General features: G+C 44.5%; 1 protein-coding gene across 1 annotated transcript in view; it reads right to left on the bottom strand.

Annotated features, from left to right (window-relative positions):
• Nucleotides 1-4055: 4055 nt before the first annotated feature.
• Nucleotides 4056-15878, bottom strand: part of LOC126417129 (UNC93-like protein MFSD11) — a 187037-nt gene continuing 175214 nt past the window's right edge. Inside the window, exon 9 of the mRNA XM_050085025.1 lies at nt 4056-4292. Coding sequence (XP_049940982.1) covers nt 4056-4292 — 237 coding nt within the window. The remainder of the gene's footprint in view (nt 4293-15878) is intronic.

Here is a 15878-nt window from a genome sequence, read left to right as displayed (position 1 = left end):
CCTGGAAGACCAAGCTTGTCAGGAGGCATTTTACACGTTATGGAGAGAGTGCGAAAGCAAATTTAGCTCGTACAACTCTGGCACTGACTGGTGGCTGAAACATGCCAAACCTAAAATACGGAGGTTTTTCATAAATTACTCAAAAGACAAAAACTTTTGGTACAAATCAACTATAGACTTCTACTTTCAGTGTCTAAGGGATTTGTACAAGTCCGATGCAACAGTTGTGGATAACTACGAAAGAATTAACAAAATTAAACCAAAAATTTTGGCTCTTCGGCGTAAACAACTGGAAGGCTACCAAATACGGTCGCGTGCCCAGAATATAGCACAGCACGAGGTCACTTCCATTTATCATGTCATTCGTGAAAGAAAAAGGGCGTCTCGCAAGATATTCTCTGAAATAACAACTGATGATGGAAGGAAGCTGACGAAGCAAAGAGAGATTAAAGAGGCAATCGTACAGCATTTTGAATCCTTAATGTCTAGTCAACCAGTTGACGAACAGCTTCAAGACGAGTTAACGATCAACCTCCAGGGCAAAGTATGCCACGCGGAAGCACAAACTCTCATCTCGGAAGTGACTGAAGAAGATGTCGAAGAAGCTATATATGGATGCATGAAAAATAAGGCTCCAGGGGCAGACGGAATTCCGGCAGAATTTTATCGCAAATTTAGTGACCTCTTAAAAGCTAAGTTAACTCTCATCTGCAACGAACTACTAAACCCTGAAAATGACATCCCGAAAGAATTTCGTGAGGGACTCGTAGTGTTAGTGCCAAAAACCATCAACATGAAAACTGTAAGCGCTCTGAGGCCAATCACGCTTTTAAACAGTGATTACAAAATCTTTGGCCGCATCCTCGCTCGCAGGCTGAAAACCACAATGACCAGCGTTACTGGCCCCTATCAAACAAGTGTGGGCAAAGATAGAAGAATTCTCCAGACCCTTTGTGACTACAGGGACCTAATCTCAACGGCCGACGTCTGCAAAGTAAAATGTGCACTCATCTCACTCGACTTTGATAAAGCATTCGACAGGGTAAATCATCGTTTTCTCCTTCGGACCATGGGCGCAATGGGCTTCCCTCCTAGATTCATAGCAGTAGTACGAAATACATTAACCAACAACTCAGCCAGATTTGTCATCAATGGGCACATTAGCCGCCCGATTGACGTCACCAGCTCCATTAGGCAAGGGTGTCCAATGTCAATGGCACTCTTCGCCATCGCCATCGAGCCCCTGCTTGCCTCCCTTATGAAACATCTACAAGGGCTACAAATACATGGAGAAAAGATCGTGTGCAAGGCGTACGCTGATGATGTTGGCTTCCTAGTCGTGAATGGCACTGAAGTAGAGAGCGCACTGCAAATAGTAACAAAATATGAACAGGCATCTGGTGCAAAACTAAATAGAACAAAGTCGGGGATCTTCAACATCGGCCGTGGAATTGGGACGCAAACGCAGGGTCTGTTACGCGAGCTTGAAACCATGAAATGTCTCGGCATAAATTTTAAAAGAAATATCAAGCACACTATTGCTGCGAATTATCGAAAATTACTTAACAGCATACGCGCCTCTGTACAAGCACATAGTATTAGGAAACTCGATGAACTTCAAAAAGTAATAGTGGCAAATGTATATATCACATCCAAAGTTAATTACGTAGCACAAGTTCTGCCACCACCTGCGCCTTTGTCGAAAAGTATCGCATCTGCACTAGGACATTTTGTCAGCCGCGGTCATATTTTCAAAGTCAAATATGACGTTCTGATGCTCCCTACGAAATGCGGTGGGTTAAATCTCACCGATATCAGCAAAAAAGCGCAAGCCTTATACCTTTCAACCACATACAAACAATGGAAGGAACCACGTGGCACCCTTGCTGCACATTTGTTAAATGAAATAGCTCCTGCTGACATCAGTGCACCTATAAATGTCCAACACATACCCAATGGACTATACCACTTGAAATACTTTTTAGTGGAATACAGCTACATACAGGCAAGGATCCCTGAAAAAGCCATCATGAAAGTGAAAGAACTTTACAATAACTTGATGAAAGACAAACCCAGAAACGACGTAGAGCAAAAGTATCCTTGTTATAACTGGGAAACAATATGGCAAAATATTCACTGCCGGAACCTGCCAACGTATGTTAGATCGACCTGGTACTATGCTGTAAACAGGAAAATTCCGACGAACTCTAAACTGCACTCTATTCGATTGGCCGAGTCACCGCTGTGTACATTATGTAATATACCAGATACCGAAGAGCATAGATTGTTGTGTGACAAGGTAAAAGACATATGGCTCTACATAAGACAAAAGATAGCGAGCGTCAGCAGAACTACGCCCAATGCCGTTACGACTGCTGAATTTTTAAATCCGGACGGTATACCTTACCCTAAAACAAAACGAAACGCAATCAACTGGTTGAAAGGCCAAACGGTGCATTACATCCTAACAAAAGAGTCAAGCGATAGGGAGGACTTCTGGGTATACCTTACAACTGAGCACCAAAAGTTGATGTGTACTAAAAAATACAAGGAAAAATACGCAAATTTTTTAACTAAAACAATACTGTAACCAATAGAAGTGCGTAATTTACATTATCCGCCGATGCATTTCGTATATTAGACGAATACTTTGTGGTACAAGGTTGTACTTCACGTAGCAAGAGGAGGATATCTAACAGCAAGTAATCAGAGAAGATCATAAATATAAATCAGTTAGGCCTCTCTGTATATATTACTTTGTTTTGAGGGAAGCATACGACACAGTGATGAAACTGGTATCTACCCTTTATTTAGTTTCTTTCTTTCACTCCTACTTTCACAGGAAGACATATTTATGTTATTTATGTGTAAAATCAAGCAGCAGTAGCCTACTTTAATTCATTACCTTTCTGAAGAAGAGAATTTTACTTATCAGCAATAATGAGTTTGCTTCTTTCTGTTTTTCCGCGCCCGGAGAACGAAATTTACAAATGCAGTTACATTTCCATAACAATTAGGTGACTGCCTTCTCAATGGAAATTACATTTATTTTTATTCAATCCATGTTGCAAACAAAGGCAACAGAAGGGGCATACTTCGTTTGTCGTTCAGAAGAAGCGTGTTTCCACATCATCAAGTTACATTCATTTTTTAAAGGCGGAGAAGCCAGGCCGAGAAGGCAACACTTGGCGAGCGTAAAGGACGGGTTGAAGGGGACAAAAAAAAAAAAAAAGATGGTAGAGCACTTGCCCGCGAAAGGCAAAGGTCCCGAGTTCGAGTCTCGGTCAGGCACAGAGTTTTAATCTGCCAGGAAGTTTCATATTAGCGCACACTCCGCTGCAGAGTGAAATTCTCATTCTGGAAACATCCCCCAGGCTGTGGCTAAGACATGTCTCCGCTATATCCTTTTTTTCAGGAGTGCTAGTTCTGCAAGGTTCGCAGGAGAGCTTCTGTAAAGTTTGGAAGGTAGGAGACGAGATACTGGCAGAAGTAAAGCTGTGAGTACCGGGCGTGAGTCGTGCTTCGGTAGCTCAGATGGTAGAGCACTTGCCCGCGAAAGGCAAAGGTCCCGAGTTCGAGTCTCGGTCGGGCACACAGTTTTAATCTGCCAGGAAGTTTCACTGCCCACTTTGTTTGGTGCATTTCAAGTCATACAACACTGCGTACCAAATTTGGCTAACATATCAAAATTGATTTTATTGCTGGAAGAGGTGCTATACTTCTTTCTAGTCTAGAGTAAATGTGTCATGTATTTGGAAGTCGTCCGCGACGAGGCTGATGGAGAAGTGCCACACACAAGGCTGCTACCGCCAGCTGTGTCTTGCTGCTTGTCGTATCGTTCGTGTGGGAATACGAGTGTCTTGTGGATGACCATCGCCTCGCGCCCCATTTATTGCAACGTGTCGTATCACATACTGCACTGCCTCAGAGAGGGAACTGTGCTATAATGTCTGAGACGGTGTAACAGAGATGCCACAGCGGGCCTCAGGTTTTGTAGAGGAGCGGCGCAGCCCCTCCAAACTGCAGCTGGTCGACGTCGCAGGGCAGGACGTGGGCTACTCGGCGTCGCACAGCACGGCCATGGCCTGCTGCTGCTTGCTGCCACCTCGCAGGCTGCAGACTGCAGGCTTGTCGTCGCCGTCAGCGCAGCTGCCGCCGTGGCGCCGCCGCAGGGACGCCTCTGCCCGGCTGAAGGCAGCGGTGGAGACGGCGCAGCCCACCACCAGGATGCCCAGCTGCGCGTGCAGCCCCAGCCACCGGCTGTACACGAAGCTCGCCGCCGCGCCCACCGACTGACAAACACACCGCCTATAAACACTCTCTAGAGTCCAGCACTAACATAAGCAAAAGATCACTCAGCTCACACACTGATTTGTGATTGCTCATCGGCCGCTGCGCACCTACACTGCTAATCCAATTCACGAAAAATTACCAGTTCATGACACTCATGTGGGTGTGCCAACCGTAAAAAATTGTTAGTTCGCCTAAACAAGTCATTCCAAAGGATTTAAATATGCTTAATCTCATGTTAGTAAACTGTCGAAGTGTCTGTAGCAAGATCCCCGAGTTAATCTCCGAAGTAAACAGTACCAGTGCCAATATTGTATTAGGTACCGAAAGCTGGTTGAAACCAGCAGTGAAAATTTGAACTCTGATTCGACGATGTTTAGGAAGGATAGGACTGATGCTATGGGAGGTGGTGTGTTCATTGCAGTTAAAAGCTGTTTAAACGCAGTCGAGATCGATACTGCGTCGGACTGTGAAATAGTCTGGATAAAGCTGTCAATCAGACAAGGATTGACCATTGTATTAGGATGTTTTTATAGACCACCAGCATCCGCAACAAACGTCGCAGAACGATTCAGGGAAAGTCTTCAGTACATAGGAAGTAAATATCCAAATTATCCATTAATTATAGGTTGAGACTTTATTCTAGCATCCATTGACTGGGAAAATTACACGTACATCACAGGGGGCAGAAGCAAAGATTCGCGTGAAGTTATTCTAGGAGCGCTCTCAACATACAACCTTGAGCAATTGGTTAGAGAACCAACTCGAGATGGGAACGTATTAGATATATTGGCGACATGCCCGCATCTCGTGGTCGTGCGGTAGCGTTCTCGCTTCCCACGCCGGGGTTCCCGGGTTCGATTCCCGGCGGGGTCAGGGATTTTCTCTGCCTCGTGATGGCTGGGTGTTGTGTGATGTCCTTAGGTTAGTTAGGTTTAAGTAGTTCTAAGTTCTAGGGGGCTGATGACCTAAGATGTTAAGTCCCATAGTGCTCAGAGCCATTTTTATTGGCGACAAACAAACCGGATCTTTTTGCGGAAGTTAATCTAGAAGAAGGTGTTAGCGACCATAATGTAGTTGTGGTTTCTATGTCAGCGGAAGTTGCAAAGATGAAAAAAAAAAAAAAAAACGACAAACAGCGCAGAGTTTTCTTGTTTGCGAAAGGAAATAAAAGTGTCATTAATGAATATCTTCATAGTCAGCTCCAAGCATTCACCGCGGGAAACAAAGATGTTGAGCATCTTTGGTTGTAATTTAAAGGTATTGTCCACCGTGTGCTAGAGAAGTAGTCGGCCGGTGTGGCAGAGCGGTTCTAGGCGCTTCAGTCTGGAACCGCGCGACCGCTACCGTCGCAGGTTCGAATCCTGCCTCGGGCATGGATGTGTTTGATTTCCTTAGGTTAGTTAGGTTTAAGTAGTTCTAAGTTCTAGGGGACTGATGACCTCCGATCTTAAGTCCCATAGTGCTCAGAGCCATTTCAACCACTTTTTTTTTTTTTTTTTTTTTTTTTTTTGCTAGAGAAGTATGTGCCTAGCAAAAGTATAGGAGAGGGAAAGGATCCACCTTGGTACAACAAACATATCAGGAAGTTGCTGAGAAAGCAGAGAATTTTGCACAGTCGTTTTAAACGTAGTCACAGCCCCGCTGACAAACAGAAATTATGCGAAATGAAAGCAGCTGTCAGAAGGACAATGAGAGGTTCTTTTAACGAATTTCAAAGCAATATTTTATCTGCAGATTCTAAAAATAACCCCAAAAAATTTTGGTCGTACGTAAAATCTACGAATGCTACAAATAATTCACTACCTTCTCTTGCTGACAGTACGGGAAATGGGTAATGTAACTGATGATGATAAACAGAAGGCCGAAATTGTAAACCCAGCTTTCAAAAACTCGTTTACGGGGAGGACTGCTGCACCATTCCCCCTCTCAATTATCGAACAAATGAAAGGATAGCTGACATAGTGTTTAGTGTATCTAGGATTGCAAAACAGTTAAGATCCTTAAACGCCAGAAAGGCATATGACCCAGACGGTATCCCCGTAAGATTTTATGTTGATTATACTTCAAATATAGCACCATTCTCATCCGTCATCTATCAGAGATCATTGGAACGGCGGAAAGTTCCACGGGACTGGAGCAAGGCCCAGGTCATAGCAATCTATAAAAAGGGTAGAAAATCGGATGCACATAATTATCGGCCAATTTCACTGACATCGATTTGTTGTAGAATCACGGAACATATTTTGTGTTCAGACATAATGACCTTTGCCGGCCGCGGTGGTCTAGCGGTTCTAGGCGCGCAGTCCGCAACCGCGCGACTGCTACGGTCGCAGGTTCGAATCCTGCCTCGGGCATGGATGTGTGTGATGTCCTTAGGTTAATTAGGTTTAATTAGTTCTAAGTTGTAGGCGACTGATGACCTCAGATGTTAAGTCCCATAGTGCTCAGAGCCATAATGACCTTTCTAGACTTCAAGAATCTCATCTGCAGAAACCAGCACGGTTTTAGGAAACAGCGGTCATGCGAGACACAGGTGGCCCTCTTTGTGCATGATATACAACAGGATCTAGATACCGGCTCCCAGGTTGATGCCATATTTCTTGACTTTCGAAAGGCGTTCGACTCAGTTCCGCACTGTCGCTTGCTACAAAAAGTGCGCGCTTACGGCCTATCCAATGACATATGCGGTTGGATAGAAAGTTTTCTAGCAGACTGAACGGGGTAACTTCAACAAAAACAAGAGTAACTTAGGTGTGCCCCGGGGCAGCATATAGGTCCTCTGCTTTTTACGATTTACAAAAACGATCTGGTTGATGGTATTGACAGCGGCATTAGACTGTTTGCCGATGATGCTGTAGTCTACAGGAAAGTAGTATCACACGAAAGTTGTGAACAAATCAATCAGAATTTGCAGAAAATAAATGCGTGGTGTAATGACTGGCAGTTATCTCTCAATATTAGTAAGTGTAACCAACTGCGTATAACAAGGCGAAAATCCCCATTAATGTATGAGTACAAAATAAATGATCAGTCTTTGGAAGCGGTAACATCAGTCAAGTTCTGGGTGTGACTATTCGAAATGATCTCAAATGGAATGATCAGATTACACAAGTAACGGGTAAGGCGAATTCTAGATTGCGGTTTATTGGTAGAATCCTGAAGCGATGCAGTCCTTCAACAGAAGAAATAGCTTACAATACCTTAGTTTGTCCACTGTTATTGTTCGTCTGTATGGGGCCCTTACCAGTTGGTTCTGATTCAAGAGGCTGAGAAGGTCCAAAGAAGAGCGGCAAGATTCGTGACTGGTACATTTAGCCATCGCGAGAACGTTACAAATCTCATAGAAAGTTTGAAGTGGGACACACTTGCAGATAGACGACGCGCTAAACAGAAGGGTCTGCTCACTAAATTCCGAAATCCAATCTTCACCGAGGATGCAGAGCATATATTATTACCATCAACTTTCAAATCGCGCAATGATCATCATTCAAAGCTAAGAGAAAGAAGAGATCGAACTGAGGCGTTCAGACAGCCGTTTTTCCCTCGCGCGATCCCCGAGTGGAACAGAGGGGGGGAAATATGACTTTGGCGCGAATTGTGCCCTCCGCCACACACCGCTTGGTGGCTAGCGGAGTATATATGTAGATATGTAGATGTAGATCAGATTCTTCGGAATAACGTGTTCCACCATTGCAACGGTCCCCAATCTGGGGCAATTACACCCTGAGGGGCGAAATGAAATCTTCTGAAGGGTAAAAACTAACCAATTCGATTCTGTTTCAGCACAAAACTAAATTATTTTCGAAACGTCATTACTATAAACACAATTTCGTATGACTATAATAGTGACTATGTAAGTTGTCAATAGTCACTTCTTCTCAATTAGCATCTTTAATGTAGTGTAAGTTATGGGTTCCTCACATAGTCCACCCATTACACACATATGTTGTGCTTTGTTCCATACATCGCTCATGATAAAAGTGACACATATACATAAGAAATGCTAAATATCGCAAGAAAATGTCTTCTCAAAGTTGTAGGTAGTCCAGAAATTGCTTCATTACTCTCATCGAAACAGATAAATGAATTAATTGACACAGTGACACAACAGTAACTACACTCATGCTCATAAATTACGGATAATGCTGATACATGGTGAAATAACGCTCTGGTGGGCGGTTTGCGGGTTTAAATCACCTCGGGGTATGACCGTGAGGTGATTTGGCCCGCGGTCGTCGCACGGTGGCGCTGGCAGCAGTCCACACATGTCAGAGTACATTACAGTGAGTAAGTGTGCAGACGTTTTCGGACGTGCTAATGGCGACTGTGTGTTGAAAATGGCTCAAAGAACACATATTGATGACGTTATGAGGGGTAGAATACTAGGGCGACTGGAGGCTGGTCAAGCACAGCAGGTCGTAGCACGGGCCCTCCGTGTGCCACAAAGTGTGATCTCAAGATTATGACAACGATTCCAGAAGACAGGAAACGTGTCCAGGCGCTACAGTACGGGACGTCCACAGTGTACAACACCACAAGAAGACCGATATCTCACCATCAGTGCCCGCAGACGGCCACGGAGTACTGCAGGTAGCCTTGCTCGGTACCTTAACGCAGCCGCTGGAACTGTTGTCTCCCGACACACAGTCTATAGATGACTGAACAGACATGGTTTATTCGCCTGGAGACCTGCAAGGTGCATTCCACTGACCCGTGGTCACAGAAGAGCCTGTAAAGACTGGTTGCAATAACACAGTATATGGTCATTGGAACAGTGGTCCCAGGTTATGTTCACGGACGAGTCCGGGTATAGTCTGAACAGTGATTCTCGCCGGGTTTTCATCTGGCGTGAACCAGGAACCAGATACCAATCCATTTATGTCCTTGAAAGGGACCTGTATGGAGGTCGTGGTTTGATGGTGTGGGGTGGGATTATGATTGGTGCACGTACACCCCTGCATATCTTTGACAGAGGAACTATAACAGGTCAGGTGTATCGGGACGTCATTACGCGCCAGTATGTCCGCCTTTTCAGGGGTGCAGTGGGTCCCACCTTCCTCCTGATGGCCGGCCGCGGTGGCCGTGCGGTTCTAGGCGCTCCAGTCCGGAGCCGCGCTGCTGCTACGGTCGCAGGTTCGAATCCTGCCTCGGGCATGGGTGTGTGTGATGTCCTTAGGTTAGTTAGGTTTAAGTAGTTCTAAGTTCTAGGGGACTAATGACCACAGCAGTTGAGTCCCATAGTGCTCAGAGCCATTTGAACCATTTCCTCGTGATGGATGATAACGCACGGCCCCACCGAGCTGCCATCGTGGAGGAGTACCTTGAAACGGAAGATATCAGGCGGATGGAGTGGCCTGCCTGTTCTCCAGATCCAAACCCCATCGAGCAAGTCTGGGATGCTCTCGGTCGACGTATCGCTGCACGTCTTCAAACCCCTAGGACACTTCAGGAGCTCCGACAGGCACTGGTGCAAGAATGGAAGGCTATACCCCAGTAGCTGCTCGACCATCTGATCGAGTATGCCAATCCGTTGTGCGGCCTGTGTACGTGTGCATGGTGATCATATCCCATACTGATGTCGGGGTACATGTGCAGGAAACCATACCGTTTCGTAGCACATGTGTTTCGGGACGGTTTTCTCAACTTATCACCGATACCATAGGCTTACAGATCTGTGTCGTGTGTGTTCCCTACGTGCCTATGCTATTAGCGGCAGTTTTGTGTAGTGCCACGTTGTGTGGCACCACATTCTGCAATTATCCTTAATTTATGAGCATGAGTGTACATAACGGCTACTATAGCGCAGTACACAGTACTATTATTGTTATTACTACTATTCTTAGAGTGATTACATGCAAAGCATTAACAGCCTGAAGTCTTCCAATTTCTGCCAGTTCAGAAGCAATGAGCGCAAAAATCAAGTGATTTACGAATAGTAAGTATAGTGCACACATCCGAACTTGTTTGATTTTAAATGGGGTTGCAGTGTGCAGGTCGAGTAAAAGCTTCAATGGAGAGAAGTAATGCAGGGGAAGTATGTTTTGTAACAAATGTCTACCCTCGCTGTGGATGGTTAGCTTTTTTTCTGAGAAGGAGTTGTGGGTAACACTTGCGATACACCACGAATTCCTAGCGCTCCCCCCTCCCTCTTACGCACAAAAACTAAATATCTTCCATCTTTCATAGTTTTAAAAGTAAAAGTGTTCCAACAAAAGTCCTTCTCTCTACAGTTTAGTTACGCGCTAAAGTTGGCGATAATGTGCGGAAAAGTGTGGAGAGGGGGAGGGGGAGGAACAGAAAGCGGGCGGGGGTACTAGTTAATGTCTGATAGCACTCAGGGGTAATGGTCTAAGAAAGGTTGGGGACCACTGTACTATGAGGCAGACGATATACGTTCGTGAGAGGTAAAAAGGAATTTAAGTAGTTAGCATGTATGGGAGATCTGACTGTGAGCGTCCTTTGTGGTGTATGTGCAGATTCGCGGAAAGAGCAGTGAACTCCAAACAGAGGCAGGGTGCGGCAGAAATTGCGTGTCTCCAACTGCTGTGGAGGCCTACTTATGCTTTAAAGTCGCAGCTTGGTGGTGTCTTGGAGCTCAGACAGAAAAGTAGGACTCGCGACAATTGCCACGTCTAGAAGCAGAAGAAGAACCTGTAATCTAGAGACTATTCTGAAATCATAAGTTTGAATAAGAGTTTCTGTTACGGGCCTAACTACATGAGAGTAATAACATAGTGATCTGCGTACACGCAACCATATCTGCTTTAAGAAAGAAGCAGAATATCCTCAGAAGTCCCTATGTCGTAAACTCTGAAGCGCCCACGAAACTGATATAGGCATGCGTATTCAAATACAGAGATATGTAAACAGGCAGAATACGGCGCTGCGGTCGGCAATTCATATATAAGACAACAAGCGTCTGGCGCAGTTGTTAGATCGGTAACTGGTGCTACAATAGCAGGTTATCAAGATTTAAGTGGGTTTCAACATGGTGCTATAGTCGGCGCACGAGCGATGGAACAGAGCATCGCCGAGGTAGCGATGAAGTGGTGATTTTCCCGTACGACCATTTCACGAGTGTACCGTGAATATAAAAGAAGGTTGTATACCTGGAAGAATCCTGGAGATACTAAGAGGTATCAGATAGATTATATAATGGTAAGACAGAGATTTAGGAACCAGGTTTTAAATTGTAAGACATTTCCAGGGACAGATGTGGATTCTGACCACAATCTATTGGTTATGAACTGCAGATTGAAACTGAAGAAACTGCAAAAAGGTGGGAATCTAAGGAGATGGGACCTGGATAAACTGAAAGAACCAGAGGTTGTAGAGAGTTTCAGGGAGAGCATAAGGGAACAATTGACAGGAATGGGCGAAAGAAATACAGTAGAAGAAGAATGGGTAGCTCTGAGGGATGAAGTAGTGAAGGCAACAGACGATCAAGTAGGTAAAAAGACGAGGGCTAATAGAAATCCTTGGGTAACAGAAGAAATATTGAATTTAATTGATGAAAGGAGAAAATACAAAAAGGCAGTAAACGAAGCAGGCAAAAAGGAATACAAACGTCTCAAAAATGAGATCAACAGGAAGTGCAAAATGGCTAAGCAGGGGTGGCTAGAGGACGAATGTAAGGATGTAGAGGCTTGTCTCACTAGGGGTAAGATAGATACTGCCTAAAGGAAAATTAAAGAGACCTTTGGAGAGAAGAGAACCACTTGTATGAATATCAAGAACTGAGGTGGCAACCCAGTTCTAAGCAAAGAAGGGAAGGCAGAAAGGTGGAAGGAGTATATAGAGGGTTTATACAAGGGCGATGTGCTTGAAGACAATATTATGGAAATGGAAGAGGATGTAGATGAAGACGAAATGGGAGATAAGGTACTGCGTGAAGAGTTTGACAGAGCACTGAAAGACCTGAGTCGAAACAAGGCCCCGGGAGTAGACAACATTCCATTAGATCTACTGATGGCCTTGGGAGAGCCAGTCATGACAAAACTCTACCATCTGGTGAGTAAGATGTATGAAACAGGTGAAATACCCTCAGACTTCAAGAATAATATAATAATTCCAATGCCAAAGAAAGCAGGTATTGACAGATGTGAAAATTAGCGAACTATCAGTTTAATAAGTCACAGCTGCAAAATACTAACGCGAATTCTTTACAGACGAATGGAAAAACTGGTAGAAGCGGTTCTCGGGGAAGATCAGTTTGGATTCCGTAGAAAGGTTGGAACACGTGAGGCAATACTAACCTTACGACTTATCTTACAAGAAAGATTAAGAAAAGGGAAACCTACGTTTCTAGAATTTGTAGACGTAGAGAAAGCTTTTGACAATGTTAACTGGAATACTCTCTTTCAAATTCTGAAGGTGGCAGGGGTAAAATACAGGGAGCGAAAGGCTATTTACAATTTGTACAGAAACCAGATGGCAGTTATAAGAGTCGAGGGACATGAAAGGGAAGCAGTGGTTGGGATGGGAGTGAGACAGGGTTGTAGCCTCTCCCCAATGTTATTCAATCTGTATATTGAGCAAGCAGTAAAGGAAACAAAAGAAAAATTCGGAGTAGGTATTAAAATTCATGGAGAAGAAGTAAAAACATTAAGGTTCGCCGATGACATTGTAATTCTGTCAGAGACAGCAAAGGACTTGGAAGAGCAGTTGAACGGAATGGACAGTGTCTTGAAAGGAGGATATAAGATGAACATCAACAAAAGCAAAACGAGGATAATGGAATGTAGTCAAATTAAATCGGGTGATGCTGAGGGAATTAGATTAGGAAATGAGACACTTAAAGTAGTAAAGGAGTTTTGCTATTTAGGGAGTAAAATAACTGATGATGGTCGAAGTAGAGAGGATATAAAATGTAGACTGGCAATGGCAAGGAAATCGTTTCTGAAGAAGAGAAATTTGTTAACGTCGAGTATAGATTTAAGTGTCAGGAAGTCGTTTCTGAAAGTATTTGTAAGGAGTGTAGCCATGTATGGAAGTGAAACATGGACGATAACTAGTTTGGACAAGAAGAGAATAGAAGCTTTCGAAATGTGGTGCTACAGAAGAATGCTGAAGATAAGGTGGGTAGATCACGTAACTAATGAGGAGGTATTGAATAGGATTGGGGAGAAGAGAAGTTTGTGGCACAACTTGACTAGAAGAAGGAATCGGTTGGTAGGACATGTTTTGAGGCATCAAGGGATCACAAATTTAGCATTGGAGGGCAGCGTGCAGGGTAAAAATCGTAGAGGGAGACCAAGAGATGAGTACACTAAGCAGATTCAGAAGGATGTAGGTTGCAGTAGGTACTGGGAGATGAAGAAGCTTGCACAGGATAGAGTAGCATGGAGAGCTGCATCAAACCAGTCTCAGGACTGAAGACCACAACAACAACAACAACCGTGAATATCAGGAATTCGATAAAACATAAAAGCTCCGACATCGCTGCGGCTCAAAAAAGATCCTGCAAGAACGGAACCAACGACGACTGGAAAGAATCGTTTGTGACAGAAGTGTAACCCTTCCGCAAATTGCTGCAGATTTCAATGCTGGGCCATCAACAAGAGTCAGTGTCCGGACGATTCAACGAAACATCATCGATATTGGCTTTGGAGCCGGAGGCCTCTCGTGTACCCTTGATGACTGCACGACACTAAGCTTTACGCCTCGCCTGGGCCCGTCGACACGGACATTGGACTGTTGATGATTGGTATCATATTGCCTGGTCGGATGAGTCTCGTTTCAAATTGTATCGAGCGGTTGGCCGTGTACGGGTATGGAGACAACCTCATGAAATCATAGACACTGCATGTCAGCAGGAGACTGTTCAAGGTGGTGGAGGCTCTGTAATGGTGTGAGAGTGTGCAGTTGGAGTGGTATGGGACCCCTGATACGTCTAGATTCGACTCTGACAGGTGACACGTACGTAAGCATCCTGTCTGATCAGCATCACTTTGCAGGAAAACGGAATTTACTTTTGGAGAGGTGCGAAGCACTCGGATGCAGGACTTTGGTCTGGAAGTACAGGGTGATTCAAAAAGAATACCACAACTTTAGGAATTTAAAACTCTGCAACGACAAAAGGCAGACCTAAGCACTATCTGTCGGCGAATTAAGGGAGCTATAAAGTTTCATTTAGTTGTACATTTGTTCGCTTGAGGCGCTGTTGACTAGGCGTCAGCGTCAGTTGATGCTAAGATGGCGACCGCTCAGCAGAAAGCTTTTTGTGTTATTGAGTACGGCAGAAGTGAATCGACGACAGTTGTTCAGCGTGCATTTCGAACGAAGTATGGTGTTAAACCTCCTGATAGGTGGTGTATTAAACGTTGGTATAAGAATGGATTGGCCGCCAGGCAGCCCGTGACAGAGCACTTCATCGCTGGCCTCCAAGAAGCCCTGATCTTACCCCCTGCGATTTTTTCTTACGGGAGTATGTTAAGGATATGGTGTTTCGGCCACCTCTCCCAGCCACCATTGATGATTTGAAACGAGAAATAACAGCAGCTATCCAAACTGTTACGCCTGATATGCTACAGAGAGTGTGGAACGAGTTGGAGTATCGGGTTGATATTGCTCGAGTGTCTGGAGGGGGCCATATTGAACATCTCTGAACTTGTTTTTGAGTGAAAAAAAACCTTTTTAAATACTCTTTGTAATGATGTATAACAGAAGGTTATATTATGTTTCTTTCATTAAATACACATTTTTAAAGTTGTGGTATTCTTTTTGAATCACCCCGTACTTTTGGTCGAAGCTCTGGAATGTGTGGTTGGTACTTGGGACCTGTCCTGAGACTGTCTCCCCTTGCGAGTAGTTTAGACTGGGGAGCCTGTGGTGAAGTTCTTACTGCACCGACAGCGTGACTTCAAACTTCTCGGACTACTCGTTTGCCGAGGGCGCACTTATTCGTTTTTGGTTTACCAGTCTAGACGTTTGGTATCCTTGTTCGCTCTGTCAATTAAGTGAGCCAAATTGGTCCTTGGTACTACCAGCGGACGAGTGTGTCACACACTGAAATCTACCGTGGTTTCAGGGCTCTGGTAGAGAGTAAATTGGGATCCGCCTGAATGATCGCTAGACCGTGATATTTTTGCATTTCTTTCGTGGCCGCGATGGATTCACATGTGCCGCCTCCTCGTCTCACCTCCGCCGCACACATCTCGCCAGCTGCAAGTTACATCGCGGCACGAAGCAAACGAGGTAACGTACTGCCGCTCCGGCATTGTCAGGGCGTACAGATCTCAATCGCCACTTGCTTTCAGCTACACCTATGTAGTGAAACTACAGTAGATTTGATCAATCAAAGTCTGCTCATGCCTCAGATCAGTTCAGATTGCGTTACCCACATTTTTAGGGCCAGAGTACTTGACTCACTCCACTAGTTAAACTGTCTCTGCCACCCAGGATCCTTGTCCAGTGTAGTATTAAATCACCTGTTAGTTGTTTACGGTATTCAATCAAGAACTTGTTTAGCATAATTGTCTGTTTTAAAGAAAAAACAAATTTTAGAACACCAAAATCATACCAACATCCTCAGTAATCTATATAGTCCTCACGGGGTTACCTTTCGATACGTAGAAAAGATAAAA

This window comes from Schistocerca serialis, chromosome 8 (assembly GCF_023864345.2).
Source record: "Schistocerca serialis cubense isolate TAMUIC-IGC-003099 chromosome 8, iqSchSeri2.2, whole genome shotgun sequence".
Taxonomy (NCBI): domain Eukaryota; kingdom Metazoa; phylum Arthropoda; class Insecta; order Orthoptera; family Acrididae; genus Schistocerca; species Schistocerca serialis.
Note: the sequence above shows the minus strand (reverse complement) of the source record. Positions and strands in the feature narration are given on the sequence as shown.